The sequence below is a fragment of the Gallus gallus genome, chromosome 14, assembly GCF_016699485.2.
Source record: "Gallus gallus isolate bGalGal1 chromosome 14, bGalGal1.mat.broiler.GRCg7b, whole genome shotgun sequence".
Lineage (NCBI taxonomy): Eukaryota > Metazoa > Chordata > Aves > Galliformes > Phasianidae > Gallus > Gallus gallus.
The window spans coordinates 14,969,642-14,987,617 of NC_052545.1; the positions used below are offsets into that span (position 1 = coordinate 14,969,642).

Here is a 17,976-nt window from a genome sequence, read left to right on the forward strand (position 1 = left end):
AAGACTGGGGACTTACCCCTGGAGTCCACCCCAGGCTCAGGGACAGGACTCTGCTGTGCGGATTGAGCAAGAGGGCCTGCAGGGACAAGTGTGATCAGACACTGGTGAGCAGAGCTTCCTCTGCACGTTGGGGCCTACTTTTTCCTCAGTGACCTGCAGGGTGTGGTGGCAGGTCAGGGCCCAAATACGAAGGGCTGAGTTCTCTCAGCTGGAGAGGGGCAGGGTTAACATTCCCACTGAAATGTGGCAGCTCTCCAAGTCACAAAATACTCATGACTGATCTGCGCAAGACCTCCAAGGTACAAGCAGGTTAGGAGGACCTTGAGAGGATCTGAAATAAAACTGCGTGCTGCTGGGGCACAAATTTTTCTGCCTTCATGGGAACAGACACTCAGAACCTACCTCTGGGTTGACCCCGAGGCACAAAACCTGGATTCAGACTATCATCTGAATAGGGCGCACCAATGTCATCATCTAGAATCAAGAAGAACTGATTAGAGAAGTTCCCATTACTGGGGATGTTGTGATATTCTTCTCCCTTAGCAACTGGAGGTGGGTCAGGTAATGGGGCGGGAGAAAGACGCAGGTCATGATTTGCACAGTAGCAGAGTGGCCAGGAGGACCTCTTGGCTGCCACCTGGCAGCTTACATGATACGTTCTTCACGCCACGTGCAACAACCCTTATGGACCACACAGAAGAAGATTCAGCCCTTTGGGACTTTCTTACTGGGGCACCTCTGGTGTACACAAAGGAAGGTCACACCAAAGCACTGGAGGAAAACACACCTGCCTCTTCCTCTGGGCTGTGGGTGGGGGCTCTGTGTTGGAAACCGGGATTTGTCTATGGGGAGTACCACCAGGCTGGAGCAGAAATGCTCATGCTTTTCCCAGCACACATCTTGTGAGCTCTCACCCAGGGCATCTCCCAGGATGAAGGCCGTGCTCCAGCCAGCAAGCAGCAGAGTCATGGTCCGGCATGGTTGGAGCCAGCCCTGGGGAGCAAGCGCTGCCACAGGCTCTTGGCTGGCTCCTGCGGTGCTGCCTGTCACCCTCTGCCTAACGTCCACCATGGGAGGTAGCCCCAGGGAAGGGTGGTGTAGGGCCATGGCAACTCAGCCTGACTTCTTGCCCCTCGCGCCGCTCAGCTTTGGATCCATCGCTGCCCACTCACCTGCTCCCTGTACTGGAAGCGGAGCAGCACAAATCTCCCAGGAACGCAGGGACATCAGTAGCAGGAGGAGGACAAGGCGGGCAGGGGCCGTGGCCCCCCACACTCGTGCCATGCTGCCACCACCACCGCTGCAGCCACAGCAAGTGCTGCCGTTGGGTCAGGCGCCGAGCAATGCCTGTGCCATGGGACAGCATCACAGCTGGGCCTTGTGACATCACAGCTCTGCACAGCCATGTAGCGGGGCATTGTGACCTCACGGCCCCGTGAAGCCGGGTGGAGGCTGCCCGTGAGCCGCTCCTCTTGTGATGCACTGCACCAGGGCTGGTGGGGCCAGTGCTTACATCATAGAAACATAGAATCATGGAATGGCTTGGGTAGGAAGAGACATTAAAGAACTTTTACCTCCAACTGTGCTGCTGTGGGCAGGGATACCGCCCACTGAGTCAGCCTGCCCAGGGCTCCATCCAGCCTGGCCTTGAACGCTTCCAGAGACCGGGGCATCCACAACTTCGCTTGGCAAACTTTTATAGTGCCTCGACAACCCCGAGAGGGAATTATTACTCTAATATTATTATATTATTATTATTACTCTGCGTGTGTGTGTGTGTGTGTGTGTGTGACACAGCCGTGTGTGTGTGTGTCTGACTGTGTGTGTGTGTGTGTGTGACACAGCCGTGTGTGTGTGTGTCTGACTGTGTGTGTGTGTGTGTGTGTGTGTGTGTGACACAGCCATGTGTGTGTCTGCGTGTGTGTGTCACGCATGTGGGTAGCAGAGGTCTCCCACGGCTGCTTGTGGTGCTGCAGGGCTGTGGCACAGCTGTGCTGCTGTGAGCAACGGGAGGGACAGAGCAGCACTACGGCAAAGGGTGAAATGGGGGAAAGGAAATTCAGGGAGAAGAGAGGAAAAAAGGGAAAAATGGGGAAAAAGCGGAAAAAAATGGGAAATCTGAGAAAAGCAAGTGAAAATAAAGGAAAGCGAGGAGAAACTCGGGAGAAAGAGAGTGGAAGAGATTGGGAGAAGGGGGATAGAGGGGGGAATGCAAGAAAGTGGTGAAAAATAGGGGAAAAGGTTAAAAGTGAGGCATGCAGGAGAACACACGGGGAAACTATAAAAATAAGGAAAGCGGTGAAAAGGTGTAGGGGGAAAAATGGAAAATGGAAGAAGTGGGGAAAAAGGGGGAATGCGCGGGAAAAGTGAGGGAAAGAGGGAGAGTGAGGGGAAATGAGGACAGCAATGGGAAAAAAATGGAAAGTGGGATAAAATGGTGGGGAAGCGGAGGCAGTGGGCGGGGAAAGCGGCGGCTGTGCTGAGCAGAGCTGTGCGATCTCTGCACCATCCCGGAGCTGCGGGGAGAGCAGCAAACAAAGAATGCAGAACGCAAGCACTGAGAAAACCTGTGAGAGAGATAAAAGACACAGAGCTCTTAGAGTAGGTCCAGAGGAGGGCCACAAAGATGATCAGAGGGCTGGAGCACCTCTCCTATGAAGAAAGGTTGAGGGAACTGGGCTTGTTCAGCTTGCAGAGGAGAACGCTCCGGGGAGACCTCACTGTGGCCTTCCAGTATTTGAGAGGAGAGTATAAACAGAAGGGGGAATGGCTGTTTACAAGGGTGGACAGTGATAGGACAAGGGGGAATGGTCTTAAACTGAGAGGGAGGAGGTTTAGGTTGGATATTAGGAAGAAGCTTTTCACCCAGAGGGTGGTGATGCACTGGAACAGGTTGCCCAAGGAGGCTGTGGATGCCCCATCCCTGGAGGCATTTGAGGCCAGGCTGGATGTGGCTCTGGGCAGCCTGGTCTGCTGGTTGGGGACCCCGCACATAGAATCACAGAATCACAGAATGGCCCGGGCTGGAAGGGACCTCAAGGATTATGAAGCTCCAACCGCCCCCACCACAGGCAGGGCCACCAACTTCCACATTTAATACCAGCCCAGGCTGCCCAGGGCCCCATCCAGCCTGGCCTTGAACACCTCCAGGGATGGACAGGGCACCCACAGCCTCTCTGAGCAGCTGTTCCAGCACCTCACCCCTCTCACAGTAAAGAACTTCCCCCTGACATCCAACCTAAATCTTCCCTCCTTCAACCTCAAACCATTTCCCCTTGTCCTGCTCTTATCTATACTTCCAAAGAGTCGACTCCCCTCCTGTTTATGGCCTCTCTTTAGGTACTGGAAGGTTGCAGTGAGGTCACCCCGCAGCCTTCTCTTCTCCAGGTTGAACAAGCCCAGCTCCCTCAGCATGTCTCTGTAGGGGAGGTGCTCCAGCCCTCTGATCATCTTTGTGGCCTTCCTCTGGACCCTCTCCAACAGCTCTCAATAGCAGGGGGGTTGAAACTCATTGTGGTCCTTTTCATTGTGGCCCTTTTCAGCCTAGGCCATTCTAGGAGTCTATGATTCTCTGATTTATCTTTTGCTTGAATCCACACCGGCTTGTGGCAAGCGCACTTGCTGAAGGGATCTGTAGCCAACAGGGCATGGTGGTACGAGACTGCCAGCAGGCCCGGAGGGAAGGTTTAGGGCTCATCAGGACAACATACCAGTAAAAATGCTTCTGTGTATCAAAGCTCTGCCTGAGTAAACAGCCCAGGGGCCTAAACAGCAGTGAGAGAGCACGTGTGTGGCCAGCCAAAGTTTTGGTCACCGCATCTCGTTCTATAGTAAGGCCTCCTTCTTAGTGCATTAAGGGAAGGCAGTGGATGTAATCTTGCCGGATTTCAGTAAGGCCTTGGATACTGTCGCTCTCAATGTCCTTCTGGACAAGTTATCCAGCTGCGAGCTGGATAAGTAGTGGCTTGATGGCAGAGCTCAAAGAGTCACAGTGAATGCAGCTCTATCTGCCTGGTTGTGCGGTCACTCGCAGTGTTCTCGGGCCGGTCCTGTCGAACACTTTGATCGATGACCTGGGTGCAGGAGGGGAGTGCGTCCTCGGCAAGTTTCCTAATGGTACTTAACTGCTGTAGGCTCCCCGGAGGGCCGAGAGGCCTTGCAGAAGGATCTAGATCATGGCTATCCAACCTTTTAGCTGCCCTGAGCAAACAGGAATTAATTTCTTAATTTGCCTTAATCTGCATGGGCCATACTGAGCAAACAGGAATTGCCTTGGGACGCATATCAAATATATAATAAATTTAAGGCATTTCAGTAACCAACCTTTTTTAATGCATTTTTTAGTAAAGCTTAAAAACAGCAGAGAGCAACAGCAACATAAAACTAGTGGGATGTTTGACCATTAAGGGCCCTAAGGAAACAGGGAATTCAAGAAGGCAGGTTAGAACCTAAGTGAGAGCTTGATTGTGCTGCAATGTGGATGCCATCGGAAGAGGAAGAAAATTCACAATTGATTAGATTTGTCTGCTTTGGGCTTGAATTATTCATTGCAGAAATGTACCCAGTGTGGTTTTTTGTTTGTTTGTTTGTTTGTTTTGTTTTGTTTTGTTCTTTGCATCCTTATAACCCACTGTGGTTAATTCTCCAGGACTAATCCTTTTGGTATTACCTGCCCAGCCAAACTGAGCACACGCATCTGCTGCAGCTCCTACGGGAACTCGGGAAATCCCTTCCCCTGCTCCGTGTCCTGCTTTCAGCTGGGACAAAGTTGGTTTCCTTTGTAGGGTCTGGTGTGATGCTGTGCTTTGGCTTTAGGAGAAGACTATCGATAACACACTCATGTTTTAGTTTTGCTGAGCAGTGCTGCACAGAGCCAAGGAGATTTCAGTTTCTCAGCTCCTCGCCCTGTCCTGCCAGCGAGGGGCTGGGGGGGCAAGGAGCTGGGAGGGGACAGAGCCGGGACAGCTGCGCTCAACTGACCAAAGAGGTCTTCCATCGCATACGGGATCACATGAGGAACTCTAAAACTGAGAAGCGTTGGCCGGGGCGGGCCGCAGCTTGGGGTCTGGCCTGCGTGTCAGTTGGCGGGTGGTGAGCAGCTGCGTGTGCATCGCTTGTTTTGTGGAGGCACACATGGTTACTGCCGTTACTGTTATTTCTCGCTCTTACTTTCCTGTCTCAGTAAATAGTTTTTTCTCAGTCCGTGAGCTCTACCTCTGCTACAGTTCTCTCCCCCATCCTGCTGAGAAGGGGACAGTGAGCAAAGGGCCGTGTGTGGTGTTCAGCTGCTGCTGGTCTCAACCACAGCGAGCTACTGTGTCACTGCACGGTCAGTGTGCGCAGGAAGGAATCGCAGGTCACTGCAGTGCCACAGCTGCATAAGCGAAGTTGCAGACAAGGAAAAAAGAAAACTGACATGTGGTCAGTTCCAAATGAGACTCTGCGGACGGGTGAGATGTAGTCTGTGTCCTCTTTTGCCTCGGGCTTTACTAGCGGGGTCTCCCAGGCCCTGCTGCCTTGAGGCAGAGCCATGGAGAACAACCAGCATTGGGTGGAGATAAAGCCGTGAGTTCCTCTGTGCTGAACAGCCGCTGGGACTGGAAGTTTTGCGCCTGAGAGTGCTGAGAGAGCCAGGGGAAGTCATAGGGATGTACACTCAGGTACTCAGGTGGGTCTGGCTGGGATGGAGTTGTCCGTTGCAGCTCAGACAATGCTGGGTTTTAGATTTGTGACCAAAACAGTGTTGATAGCACGCCGATGCTGTGGCTGTTGCTGAACAGTGCTTGCAGAATGTCAGCACTCCTCTGTTTCTCACTCACCCTTCCTGGTGAGTAGACTTAGGGATGTGCTTGAAGTTGAGAGGGAACATAACCAGGCGGAAGACCAGAACTGACCAAAGAGTTGTTCCAGGCCAGAGAGCATCGTGCCGAGCAGTAAAACGGGGAGGGGGGTTTGGTACCGAGCCATTTTTCGCTTGTAGGCGGGGTGGGCTTCTGTCTTGTAGTACAAACGAAGGCAATGACAGAGCCTGAATTTGAGAAATAGGAGCTATAGGAAAAGATATCAAAAAGAAATTAATTCACCCCTCCCGGTAACGGTTGGGAGAAAGGGGCGAGCTGAGGAAGGTGACCCTCTCCGTGAAAGGCGGAGAGGAGCCTTGCCAGAGTCCTCGGCAGTGCTGAGGGACGAGCTCCGTCCGTGAGCGAGTGAATGTGCGAGGTGAGACTCCACAGGGACTGCCACGGGGCAGGCTGTCGTCTGCTCTCCTGAAGGCATCAACAATTACCCTGTGTAGATTCTCTGTTCCGTTCCATTTGTTGCAGCTTCACCGTACAGTTTCACTGTACTGCCAGCCTCTGCTGCAGTGTCGGTTCTCCTAGATGCGCTCAGTGCTTCCTTCCAAGTGCCTCCTTCCCTCCCTGCATGCCCTGATTCAGGGCAGTAGCCCAGAAGAGCTCAAGGACAACTCTTCACATATCAAGTCTCCCCAGCACTTCCCTGCTCTGGTGGGAGCTTGGGTGACCGCCCAGTTAGACAAGCAAGCTGAGGCTGGGACCAAGGAGGCCCTCCCTGGCGTGCAGCTCTCCGACTGCTTCCCTTGCACCAAGTGCTGGCCCCAGCCCTATGCCCTATAACTCAATGGAAATGGTCACAGCAGCAGCTTTTGAATGGAATGTGTTTATTGATCACAAAGTGGGACCTTTCAATGAACCCGAGCCTTCTTGGCACCGGTAACAGGGGCACTGGATGGCTCAGGGGAATCCTGAGAGGTACAGGTATTCAAGGAAGAGATGGGATTAATGGGAGCACTTCTGCGATGCATGGGCTGAAGGGAGGGGTCTGTGAAGATTCTGCTGCACAGGTAGGCAAATTTTGCTTCAAAGGACCAGGAGAATGCCCTGGAGATGATTTTTCCTTGGTTGAGGACATCCTCCTTTGCAGCCTCCCCCAGCTCCGCTCTGCCTTCATCTCTGTTTTGATCTCTCTCCCAGTCAGTTTCAGGATGAGCTTGTCTTGCAGCTGTCCGCTCTGTCTTGCGTGCCCTGTGGGAATGAGTTTCAGAAAGCACTACTCACTGATAGGAATTGAGGGAACACTTAAAAGGCCTTGCACATAAATCCTGGCGGTGTACTGCCAGCAGCTGATTTGGCCGTCCAGGATCCTGTCACCACAAATGCTTCATAGCCAAATGCAGCGATACAGTGTCTTGGGGAAAAGCTAACTCACAGATATTTTTTCCACATCCACAGCATAGGAACACAGGCCAGCATCAGCACGGACAGCAGCACAGCGGAGACCACAGCAATCACTGGGATGTGGTGTTTTCGCAGCTCTTCGCCAACAGCGGCCGTTGTGATTTTCCCAACATCCACCCCTGGAAGAACCAAGACAATGCCGCAGGTTACTGTCATCTGCGCTGCAGATGATCTCACAGTGTGCTTCATGGACCCAAGAGGTTTCCTTTATCATCAGTGGGTACCTCCATCTCTGGTGTATAAGCACCAGAGGACAAGAAGGATTGCTTCCACTTCTCGTTGGGCAGGGAGAGGCTGCACCGGCACTCTGGGCTGAGGGCTGGGGCTCTGCCCTGGGGTCTGGGCTTTGTCCGTCGGGAGCAGTGCAGAGCAGAAACCCTCACACTTTCCCCAGCACACATGTCCTGAGCTCTCCGCCAGAACAACCCCCAGGCTGAAGGTCGGCCTCCAGCCAGCACAAGGCACAGCTGGAGCCAGCCCAGCAGAGAAACACTCCTGCAGGCTCCTACCACACAGGGCCAGGCTCATCGCCCTCACGTTCCTTTATAGCACGTGCTCTGTACTAGCCTGCTCACGTTTGGCTGCCGGCCTGCTGCGCAAGAGCGGGCAGGAAGGGCCTGGTGGCACACAGTGATTCTGGTTGGTGACACCAGATGACCATGGGACTGAAATTACCTGGCAATCCAGCTGCTTGTTCTGCCTGTGTTTTTCTGTCAGAGACTGGCCGTGTGTCACTGCTGCTTTCCTGCAATGGCTCCTTCTGCACAGTCTCTTGGTCAGTCCCTTTAGTCCCACCATACGCTGCCATCTCCATTTTCTTCAGGAGTTCCTTTAGGATATGGGATGACCTCTGTGAGTACTTCCCTCTTCTAGATGTATCCTTTCCTCTGTTTCCTCTTTGCGGACCTTAACAGAATGCATGAAGTTCAGTCTCCCGTGCTTGAAGTTTTGAAGACCAGCAGTGCGTCAGTGGAATCAGTGAAGACCATCTACTCACCCATGGGATTCCAACTGGTCTCCATCGCAGGAAGGAGCCGAGAAACCAGCAAGGCCCTCCCTGGGGGCACTTCTGCAACCAAAGACCCATGAAAAGTTTCCGTGCACAACGGCATCACTGAATAGTGGAGCATACCAGGGGATCGTGCAAGGAAAGGGCATACACGCACAGGACTACGCTCTCACACCTGCAGACAGACCTGGCCGACATTTGGCCTTTGAGCTGGCAGCTCTCAAAGGAACTAAAAAGCCATGACATACCCATGTGATCTGCCGGAGTTTCAGTCCTGGAACTCAGAGGGGAAGCTGGAGCACCTTCATTCCCAGTCACACCTGCAATCAAACACAGGACAGAGAGACTTTACTTAGACGTTCTTCCAGTCAGAATGACAGGGGATGCAATTAAGACAGGGGATTCCTTCGTGACGCTGTTCTCTCCGTTCCACAAAGGAGCAGCTTGGAAACAGATCCTGGCTGCCCACAGGGGCACTGCCACAGACGCAGCTGTCATCAAGGGCAGATGAGAAACGTTCCCATTGCACGTGGCCACCTCTCTCTTCCTTAGTAACCTGCAGTGACTACAACGGGCTCAGGTACGGACGAGCGACTCAGATGCAGGACAAAAGATCCAAAGTTGCAGAGGGGCCAGGCGACCTGCTGGCTGGCATTCAGCAGCTTTCAAAATACTTTCTCCAGGCCATGTGAAAGAGCCCTCAGAGACCTCACGGAACAATATTCGGCCCCTTGAGGTTTTCTTACCGGGAGACCTCTGAGACAAAGCCAGCACAATGCTGGGAGCTGAAGAGCTGAAGCCTTGCTGAACTATCACCACCAAGTATGAACAAATATCAAGGAAATGAAGACTGGGGACTTACCTCTGGAGTCCACCCCAGGCTCAGGGACAGGACTCTGCTGTGCGGATTGAGCAAGAGGGCCTGCAGGGACAAGTGTGATCAGACACTGGTGAGCAGAGCTTCCTCTGCACGTTGGGGCCTACTTTTTCCTCAGTGACCTGCAGGGTGTGGTGGCAGGTCAGGGCCCAAATACGAAGGGCTGAGTTCTCTCAGCTGGAGAGGGGCAGGGTTAACATTCCCACTGAAATGTGGCAGCTCTCCAAGTCACAAAATACTCATGACTGATCTGCGCAAGACCTCCAAGGTACAAGCAGGTTAGGAGGACCTTGAGAGGATCTGAAATAAAACTGCGTGCTGCTGGGGCACAAATTTTTCTGCCTTCATGGGAACAGACACTCAGAACCTACCTCTGGGTTGACCCCGAGGCACAAAACCTGGATTCAGACTATCATCTGAATAGGGCGCACCAATGTCATCATCTAGAATCAAGAAGAACTGATTAGAGAAGTTCCCATTACTGGGGATGTTGTGATATTCTTCTCCCTTAGCAACTGGAGGTGGGTCAGGTAATGGGGCGGGAGAAAGACGCAGGTCATGATTTGCACAGTAGCAGAGTGGCCAGGAGGACCTCTTGGCTGCCATGTACTGCCATCAGCTTACATGATACGTTCTTCACGCCACGTGCAACAACCCTTATGGACCACACAGAAGAAGATTCAGCCCTTTGGGACTTTCTTACTGGGGCACCTCTGGTGTACACAAAGGAAGGTCACACCAAAGCACTGGAGGAAAACACACCTGCCTCTTCCTCTGGGCTGTGGGTGGGGGCTCTGTGTTGGAAACCGGGATTTGTCTATGGGGAGTACCACCAGGCTGGAGCAGAAATGCTCATGCTTTTCCCAGCACACATCTTGTGAGCTCTCACCCAGGGCATCTCCCAGGATGAAGGCCGTGCTCCAGCCAGCAAGCAGCAGAGTCATGGTCCGGCATGGTTGGAGCCAGCCCTGGGGAGCAAGCGCTGCCACAGGCTCTTGGCTGGCTCCTGCGGTGCTGCCTGTCACCCTCTGCCTAACGTCCACCATGGGAGGTAGCCCCAGGGAAGGGTGGTGTAGGGCCATGGCAACTCAGCCTGACTTCTTGCCCCTCGCGCCGCTCAGCTTTGGATCCATCGCTGCCCACTCACCTGCTCCCTGTACTGGAAGCGGAGCAGCACAAATCTCCCAGGAACGCAGGGACATCAGTAGCAGGAGGAGGACAAGGCGGGCAGGGGCCGTGGCCCCCCACACTCGTGCCATGCTGCCACCACCACCGCTGCAGCCACAGCAAGTGCTGCCGTTGGGTCAGGCGCCGAGCAATGCCTGTGCCATGGGACAGCATCACAGCTGGGCCTTGTGACATCACAGCTCTGCACAGCCATGTAGCGGGGCATTGTGACCTCACGGCCCCGTGAAGCCGGGTGGAGGCTGCCCGTGAGCCGCTCCTCTTGTGATGCACTGCACCAGGGCTGGTGGGGCCAGTGCTTACATCATAGAAACATAGAATCATGGAATGGCTTGGGTAGGAAGAGACATTAAAGAACTTTTACCTCCAACTGTGCTGCTGTGGGCTGGGATACCGCCCACTGAGTCAGCCTGCCCAGGGCTCCATCCAGCCTGGCCTTGAACGCTTCCAGAGACCGGGGCATCCACAACTTCGCTTGGCAAACTTTTATAGTGCCTCGACAACCCCGAGAGGGAATTATTACTCTAATATTATTATATTATTATTATTACTCTGCGTGTGTGTGTGTGTGTGTGTGTGTGACACAGCCGTGTGTTTGTGTGTCTGTGTGTCTGTGTGTGTGACACAGGCGTGTGTGTGTCTGTGTCTGACTCTGAGTGTCAGAACCACCAGAACCAACCACAACTACCAGATCCCTTTCCACAGAGCTCTTCTGCAGCTGCTATTCTCCCAGACCATACATATGCCCAGCATTGTCCTGTTCCAGGTGCAGAATCCTTTCTGGCTCTGGCCTTCCTGTGAGTACGGTGAAGGCAAAGGGGATGGCTGCAGCTGGTGCTGTAGGCCGCAACCCTGCATCTCCTCAGCTCTGAGGAACCAAAGCCAAAGCGCACTCTCTCGGGCAGTCTCTCAGTGCTCCAGATGAACTCACCCTGCAGCCCAACTCCGGGTTGTGCTCTCTGGGCGAGCTCCTGGCTGACAGCACTGCTGCCCTCTGCCCTCGCCTGGGCCTGCTGGCAGCTGCAGGCCCCGCAGGAACTACCACTGCCAGGATGCCGTGTGGCAGCACCGAGCGCCGCCATGATAATGCTGCGTGCAGTGTTGTGCAGGGCTGGGCCTGCGGGTACGAGGCACCGGGTGCTCCTTCCCTGACCCTGCCAGAAGGTAAGGCACCATTACCCGTATGTTCTGGGGGTGGGCTGGCATGTGCTGAGCAGTGCTGTTCCTGGCCGTATGGCTGCAGAGAGGTCGGCCATCTCATCAGTCAGCATGGATGCGAGTGCTGCAGCTCTGCACACCTCTGAAGAGTAAGAAAGTGCTCAGTAAAAAAGGGGTCTGCAGAAACTAAGGGTAAAAGGATTAGAAATAGCTTACAGAAGCAAATATGCAGAGGCCGCTAGAAGAATGGGATAGTAACAAGATGGGATTAGGACAATGCTGGGGTACAACAGATAAAGATGAGGGTGTGAAAACAGCTCAAGGACACAAGGCAAGGAGGTGATAAGGTGTCCCCAGAGTAAGTTAGAACTGGTTCGGGGGCTACCCCTCCCTCAGGGTCAGAAGTTTACAGCAAGGAAGACTACGGGCCTTCATCCAAGGACCACCAGGAGGAGACCCCCACTGCTCATGACACATGCACAAGGGGGAGGGACCGTATGCTAAGGAGTTCTCAGAAATGTAATGAATATGTACACAAATTCCGGGAAAATCATTGATTATGTGTTAGCTCTGCCTATATCTATACCAAGTTTTTGTCCTGAGGTATGCAAGTTAGGAGGTGCTATCCCCCTTGCATCCGGCTCTGCACAGTGTTGATTAAAACATACCTGATTTATAACTACTTTGTGGTTATAGAGTTTGATTCCGCAAGTCACCTCCAGCTTTTGGGTGCAGCTGTCTGTGCTCCCAGTGCTGCACAGAGTGCTTGTCACTGAATCCCTGCAGAGCTGGAAGCTGAGCTCTGTTGCTGAGGGCTGAATCCTTGGCTGAAAAACTGTGTGTACAGAGAGTGCTGGGATTTCAGCAGCGCTGAAATGTGACTTGTGAAGTGTGCGTGACTGCTGCTGAAAGGAGCAGTCCTGGGGAAGCAGTTCCCAGGAGGAGAAGGGGGAGGAGGGACCTTTTAAGTTAAGTTTGCTACAGTTGTTTAGTGTGTAAGTTCAAAACAGACACAGCAGCAGTGGACTATGTAGCAGTGTGTTCTGAAGAAGTAATGTCCTTGCCTTCACAGAGGGGTGGTGGTTCTTCATTTTCTGAATTTTATTTTTTAGGAGTTCCTTGAATCAGTACAAGACTTGGAATCTGGGACAAAGAATCGGACAGCTGTCAAGAAAAATAATCTGCTGGCCTATTGTAGCTTCAGTGATATGGCACTTACTTCTGGAGATGTTTGAGATTGCAGAGAGGCACTTGAAAGGAAGGTATTGTTTTAAATTTTTTATATTAAGAAAAAAAAAAGCAAACAAAAAATAATGGAATATTTTTCCTGAGTCACAGAACATCTAGTAGGCAGCAGTTTCACTGAGTAACCACTTTGTGGACAGGAGAGGAGTTTCTCTGTATTTACCACAAAGAAAGGCTCTTACTAGGCTTGAAGCTCAAGCTGTACATTTGTCTGAGCTACAAGCCTTCGAGAAGACTGGGTGATATCCTGGGTCAGTGATCTTCTTTCTCTTCAGTAAGAGAATGTTGTTCTATCATTCAGCAGCTAATTCAGATTTCACAGACATTTGTGGATCAGGTCAAGTAAACACGATACATAGTGAAATAATGAAGAATTGTAGGTATATAGTATAAATTGGAGGCAGAAGGCCACTCTCAGTGAGAACATTCTCCTTGAGGGAAACCTGACAGGGCCAGCTAAACCAACTGACTTGAAGGTACATCCTCTGTGGCACAGCTGGAGTAGTACAAAACAATGTTTGTAGCCAATTCCTTGGTGAAGTTCGTGTTTTTTGTGCAACACAGTTTTAAGCAACTGAGATGTCAGTAGCAGCTGAGTCACCAAGTTACTAGATTCACCATTATTGATCCAAAGCATGTGATGGCTTTTACCAGGACTTTGTTCAGAATGAGTCTTTTCTACATTCTAATATTGATCATCTCGACCAGTCACGAGTGGTGTTCCCCAGGGGTCGGTGCTGGGGCCTGTCCTCTTTAATATCTTTATTGATGACCTGGATGAGGGTATTGAGTGCACCCTCAGTAAGTTTGCAGATGACACCAAGCTGGCTGGAAGTGTTGATCTGCCTGAGGGTAGCGAGGCCTTACAGAGGGATCTGGATAGGTTGGGCTGGGCTGAAGCCAATGGGATGGGATTCAACAAGACCAAATGCCGGGTCCTGCACTTTGGCCGCAATAACCCCAGGCAACACTATAGGCTTGGGGCAGAGTGGCTGGAAGACTGCGTAGAGGAAATGGACCTGGGGGTGTTGCTTGACGCTAGACTGAACATGAGCCAGCAGTGTGCCCAGGTGGCCAAGAAGGCCAATGGCATACTGGCTTGTATCAGAAATAGTGTGGCCAGCAGGAACAGGGAAGTAATTGTCCCCCTGTACTCAGCACTGGTTGAGGCCGCACCCCGAGTACTGTATCCAGTTTTGGGCCCCTCACTGTAAGAAAGACATCGAGGCCCTGGAGCGTGTCCAGAGGAGGGCAACAAAGCTGGTGAGGGGTCTGGAGCACAGGCCTTATGAGGAGCGGCTGAAGGAGCTGGGATTGTTCAGTCTAGAGAAGAGGAGGCTCAGGGGAGACCTTATTTCTCTCTATAACTACCTGAAGGGAGGTTGTAGTGAGCTGAGGGTCAGCCTCTTCTCTCGGGTGACTAGTGATAGGACTAGAGGGAATGGCTTCAAGCTGTGCCAGGGAAGATTCAGGCTGGACGTTAGGAAATACTACTTCTCTGAAACAGTGGTCAGGCACTGGAATGGGCTGCCCAGAGAGGCGGTGGAGTCACCTACCCTGGGGGTGTTCAAAGAGCGTTTGGATGTTGTATTGAGGGACATGGTTTAGCGGGAACCATTGGTGAAGGGCGAATGGTTGGACTGGATGATCCTGTGGGTCTTTTCCAACCTTAGCGATTCTATGATTCTATGATCTGCTTTTTTCTGTGAAGCTTGGAAGAAGAGATCCCCAGAGGTCTCTCTGGACACCCACAAGTGTGGGATTCTGGGACTGAATCTGCCCAAAAGCCCATCAGCAACTCAGCGGGGCCTACCCCAACCTAGCAACTGTTGTGATGAAACCCTGCGGGGCTGGGCAGAGACAGAAAGGCCCACGGTGCCTCCGTCTGCCACAGTCCATCGGTGCTGCTGCGCTGGGACGGGGCTGAGGGAGTACAGAGCTCTTCACAGCACAGTGTTGACTTACAGCTTCTGAAGAGAAAAGTGTATTTCCTGTTCCACACTTCCTACTTCTGCTGCAGCAGGAGAGTATCAAGTATACCACACTTTCATCATGCTTCCCTTTCTTTCAAACCCTATTTTCTGCCCTCTTCTACTCCTCCCCCTGTTTCTGCTCCTGTTCTTCCTTTGCATCATTCTCACATGCTAGCATCTCAAAAGAGGAACTCCAGTTCTCTGGACAGGAAGAGATATCCCTACCGTCTCTCCTGAGTTGTGCCCTCTTCGTGCTGGTGACATAATAGGGTTCCAAGTGACATGGGCTATAGTCACAGTGTGATGCACTGCATCACAAGGATATCTTCCCTGGGGCAGGGACACCACTGGCACTTCCTGCAGGGCCTGGGCACTCCTGGAGCGCTGCTCAGGGTCTCTGTCCTTCTGTAGCCAGGAATTGGGTCAGGGGCAGCAAGGCTACACTGGGCAACCCTCGCTGACGTGTGGAGGAACAGGGGTACCTCACAGACAATTAATTGTGGGTTGAGGAGCCAGGGAGAGCATCCTTTGTTCTGAGCTGAGGGCAATCAGCAGGCAACATGGAGGGCTGCTGAACTATGACCAGCAGTTCGGAGCTGGTCTCCACGTTCCCAACACTCCTGTACCTCCCTGCCGAAGTGTCATGGTTTTGTAACTTTGCTATTGGTATTCCACATCATAACATCATGGACAAAAGAGAAGAACTACATATCCCAGAGGACCTCACGGTCAGAGAAGGAAGATACATCACGGAAGATACATCATCTGGTTGCGCGTGGTTTTTTTTTCTTCACTTTCGCTTGCTACTAGGAGAGGAGTGGGTGTGCTTCCAAGCCATCCACCTTCATCAAGTAAGGCTTTCGGTTTCGGAAACTCTCACTCTCTCTCTCTCTCTCTATCACTCTTTTACTCTCTCATTTCATTTGATTTATCATCCTTACTCCCAATTAGATTGTATTATATCGTGTCATCTTGCATACCAACATCATAGTTAGTGAAATAAGTTCTCCTTCTTAGATCGTTGCCGCTGCTCCGTTTTTTTTCTCAGGAAGCTAGGGGGGAGGGGGCCCGCGAGCCTACTGCCCCCCTGTCACGGGCACAGATCTATCTAGGTAACTCCGTGACACGAAGGTAAGGCTATCAGGAACTCTCTAGCCAAGAGATGTTGGCAAATACAGGGGGGAGGTACTTGTAAAACAGAGACCACAGCTCTTTTCCAGAGCTTTCCAGAGAGCCTCACCTTGCCCCACTGTCCCTCAGGAGTGGGGAGGGTAGAGAGCAGTGTCCCCATTCTCTGACATTCTTCACTTTTGCCGTCTCTACGGTACACACTCGTCAGCCTTTCTGTCTCTTCCCTGTGCAGGGAGTCCTGGGTGTCGGACTTGGGGCCTTTGCTGTGGTCCAAGAGCAATTCCACAGCAAAGAAGGGGTGGCCATGGTTCGAAGACCTGTCTTTCATCTGGACATCAGTGCACAGTGGCTGCAGGACTTCTGGTCTCCCACTGAGATCATCCCTGGTGAGAAGGCAGCAGCTACCTTCTTCCCCTTCTGGCCCAACGTCCGGCAGGGTGTGTTCTCCCCACTCTTTGGAAAGGGCTGGGAGAAGCAGAGAACTGTCTGCCAAGGTGCCGGTACAGCTCAAGTTCCTCCAAAAGAACCTGCACCCCAAGAGCTGTTTCTCTAAAGGACCTTTTCTCTGGGATTTGGTTACAAATGTTGCATAGAAATGTGGCTTGCTGTGGCGGTGAGGATGTTCCTTCTCCTTGCAGACAGTGTCAAGATGGAGCCGCTGAACTACTGGCAGCTATTGCAAGCTACCGCCATCCTGCTGCACGTGGTGCAGAGCTGCGTGCAAGAGACCATCCTCTTGTACTGTCTTCTCCTGAGCAACAAGGTGCACATCCCATTCGCCTTCCATGGGATCGGCATCCTGCTGTGTGAAGATAACCTCCTTTGCATGAGGTTCTATCACAGCTGTGTGACGATGGAGGGGACTGCAAGCCTGGTTGCACTGCTCCACAGTGTAAGCTGAGGGGGTTTTGAGGGCTGCCTCCATGTCTCTGGGAATCCTATGGAAGAGTGTGCCATCAGGTCACCGCCACCAGCCTGGATGCGGCAGGCCACTCACATGCCTTTCCCCATGCTCACCCCCACTGCTTTCTGTATTGGCAAAGAGGTGTCCTGGATCCTTGCCCCTGCAGAAAGCCTGGCAGAAAGTGTTTCTGCATGGCCTCAGTATTTTGCTGTGCGTCTCCTTCAGAGCAGAACAAAGATCTTCTAATGTTCGTGGAAGAGGCTTGGGCAGATGGTTCTGGAGAGACGCTCTCTTTTGGCACAGGAGACAGTTTTTTTTTCCTGCCAATGAGAGTCATGAGAAAACTGCCTTGGAAACCTGCATCCAGCAGGTCTGCATTCCTTTGCAGAGAATTTGGCTGAAACATTCCGCGGGCTTCAGCCCAGAGACCACCGCTCATGGGATCCAGGTGTTCCCGAGGTGAGTGCCTTTCCTCTGCAGCGCTTAGCTGAGCAGGCGGGAGGCTTCCTTCCCACCTCCTGTTTTGGAACATGCGCTGTTGGGTCTTCATGCTCAGCGCCCAGCTGGGGAGAAGTCCTGAAAAGAGTGGCTCCTGGTTCACTAACACTGCCTTCTGGCTGTGTGTGTCTCCACCTAGAGTGACAGGGAATCACGGTTGTTTCTCATGCCCAACCTGTCCTGATTCCCATCACAGAGAACTGACTGCACGTGGAGAGGAATTTGGGTGCCGTGTGCTGCTTTGGCATAGACAGGAAGGAAAAGGGTTGCCATGCTCTGCCTAACACCTCAATAATTACTGCTGACAAGCCACGCGGGGCAGGAGGTCTCCCTTTTTCAAGGCATGAGAGTTGCAGGAGAGCGCAGGATCAGCAGAGGTGAGGGAAAAGGTCCCTGCTGTGTACTGGAGATCTGCTTTGAGAGAGGCACCGGGGCTGCAACGAGAGCACTTCCCAAGGCCCATTATGCCTGCGCTGTCCGAGCGCGGTTCCTGCGATGATCTCTGCCAGCTGGGTGCAGTCCCGGTATGGCAGCCCGTGTCTCAGCTGGTGCCCACACCGCTCCGTTCAGCAACAGGAGCTCCATGGGGACAAAGGGAACGGGAGGGCGCCTGGAAGGCCTCACCCAAGGGGCCCCGGAGTGCACGTGGCTGCAGCAGGGACCTTAGGTGGACGTGTTTGTAGTTGAAGCCAGGGACTTTTGTACCACGTCTTACACTAGCAGCCCCAAGGAGATGAGTG

At 52.6% G+C, this 17,976-nt stretch overlaps 1 protein-coding gene across 4 annotated transcripts; it reads right to left on the reverse strand.

Annotated features, from left to right (window-relative positions):
• Nucleotides 1-6,662: 6,662 nt before the first annotated feature.
• On the reverse strand, nucleotides 6,663-11,342 carry LOC121106783. 4 transcript variants are annotated; one of them, XM_040647615.2, is made up of 8 exons: nucleotides 10,290-11,342; nucleotides 9,514-9,585; nucleotides 9,128-9,187; nucleotides 8,514-8,585; nucleotides 8,254-8,325; nucleotides 7,932-8,162; nucleotides 7,228-7,375; nucleotides 6,663-7,043 (listed from the first exon to the last, which is right to left on the reverse strand). In XM_040647615.2, the coding sequence occupies exons 1-8, from the start codon at nucleotides 10,399-10,401 to the stop codon at nucleotides 6,704-6,706; spliced, it is 1,107 nt and encodes a 368-aa protein (XP_040503549.1). In that variant the 5' UTR covers nucleotides 10,402-11,342; the 3' UTR covers nucleotides 6,663-6,703. The 4 variants fall into 4 exon arrangements, with proteins under 4 accessions (XP_040503549.1, XP_040503552.1, XP_040503548.1 ...); XM_040647618.2 differs by lacking the exon at nucleotides 9,128-9,187; XM_040647614.2 differs by having other exon boundaries at nucleotides 9,514-11,342.
• Between the last annotated feature and the right edge of the window lie 6,634 nt (nucleotides 11,343-17,976).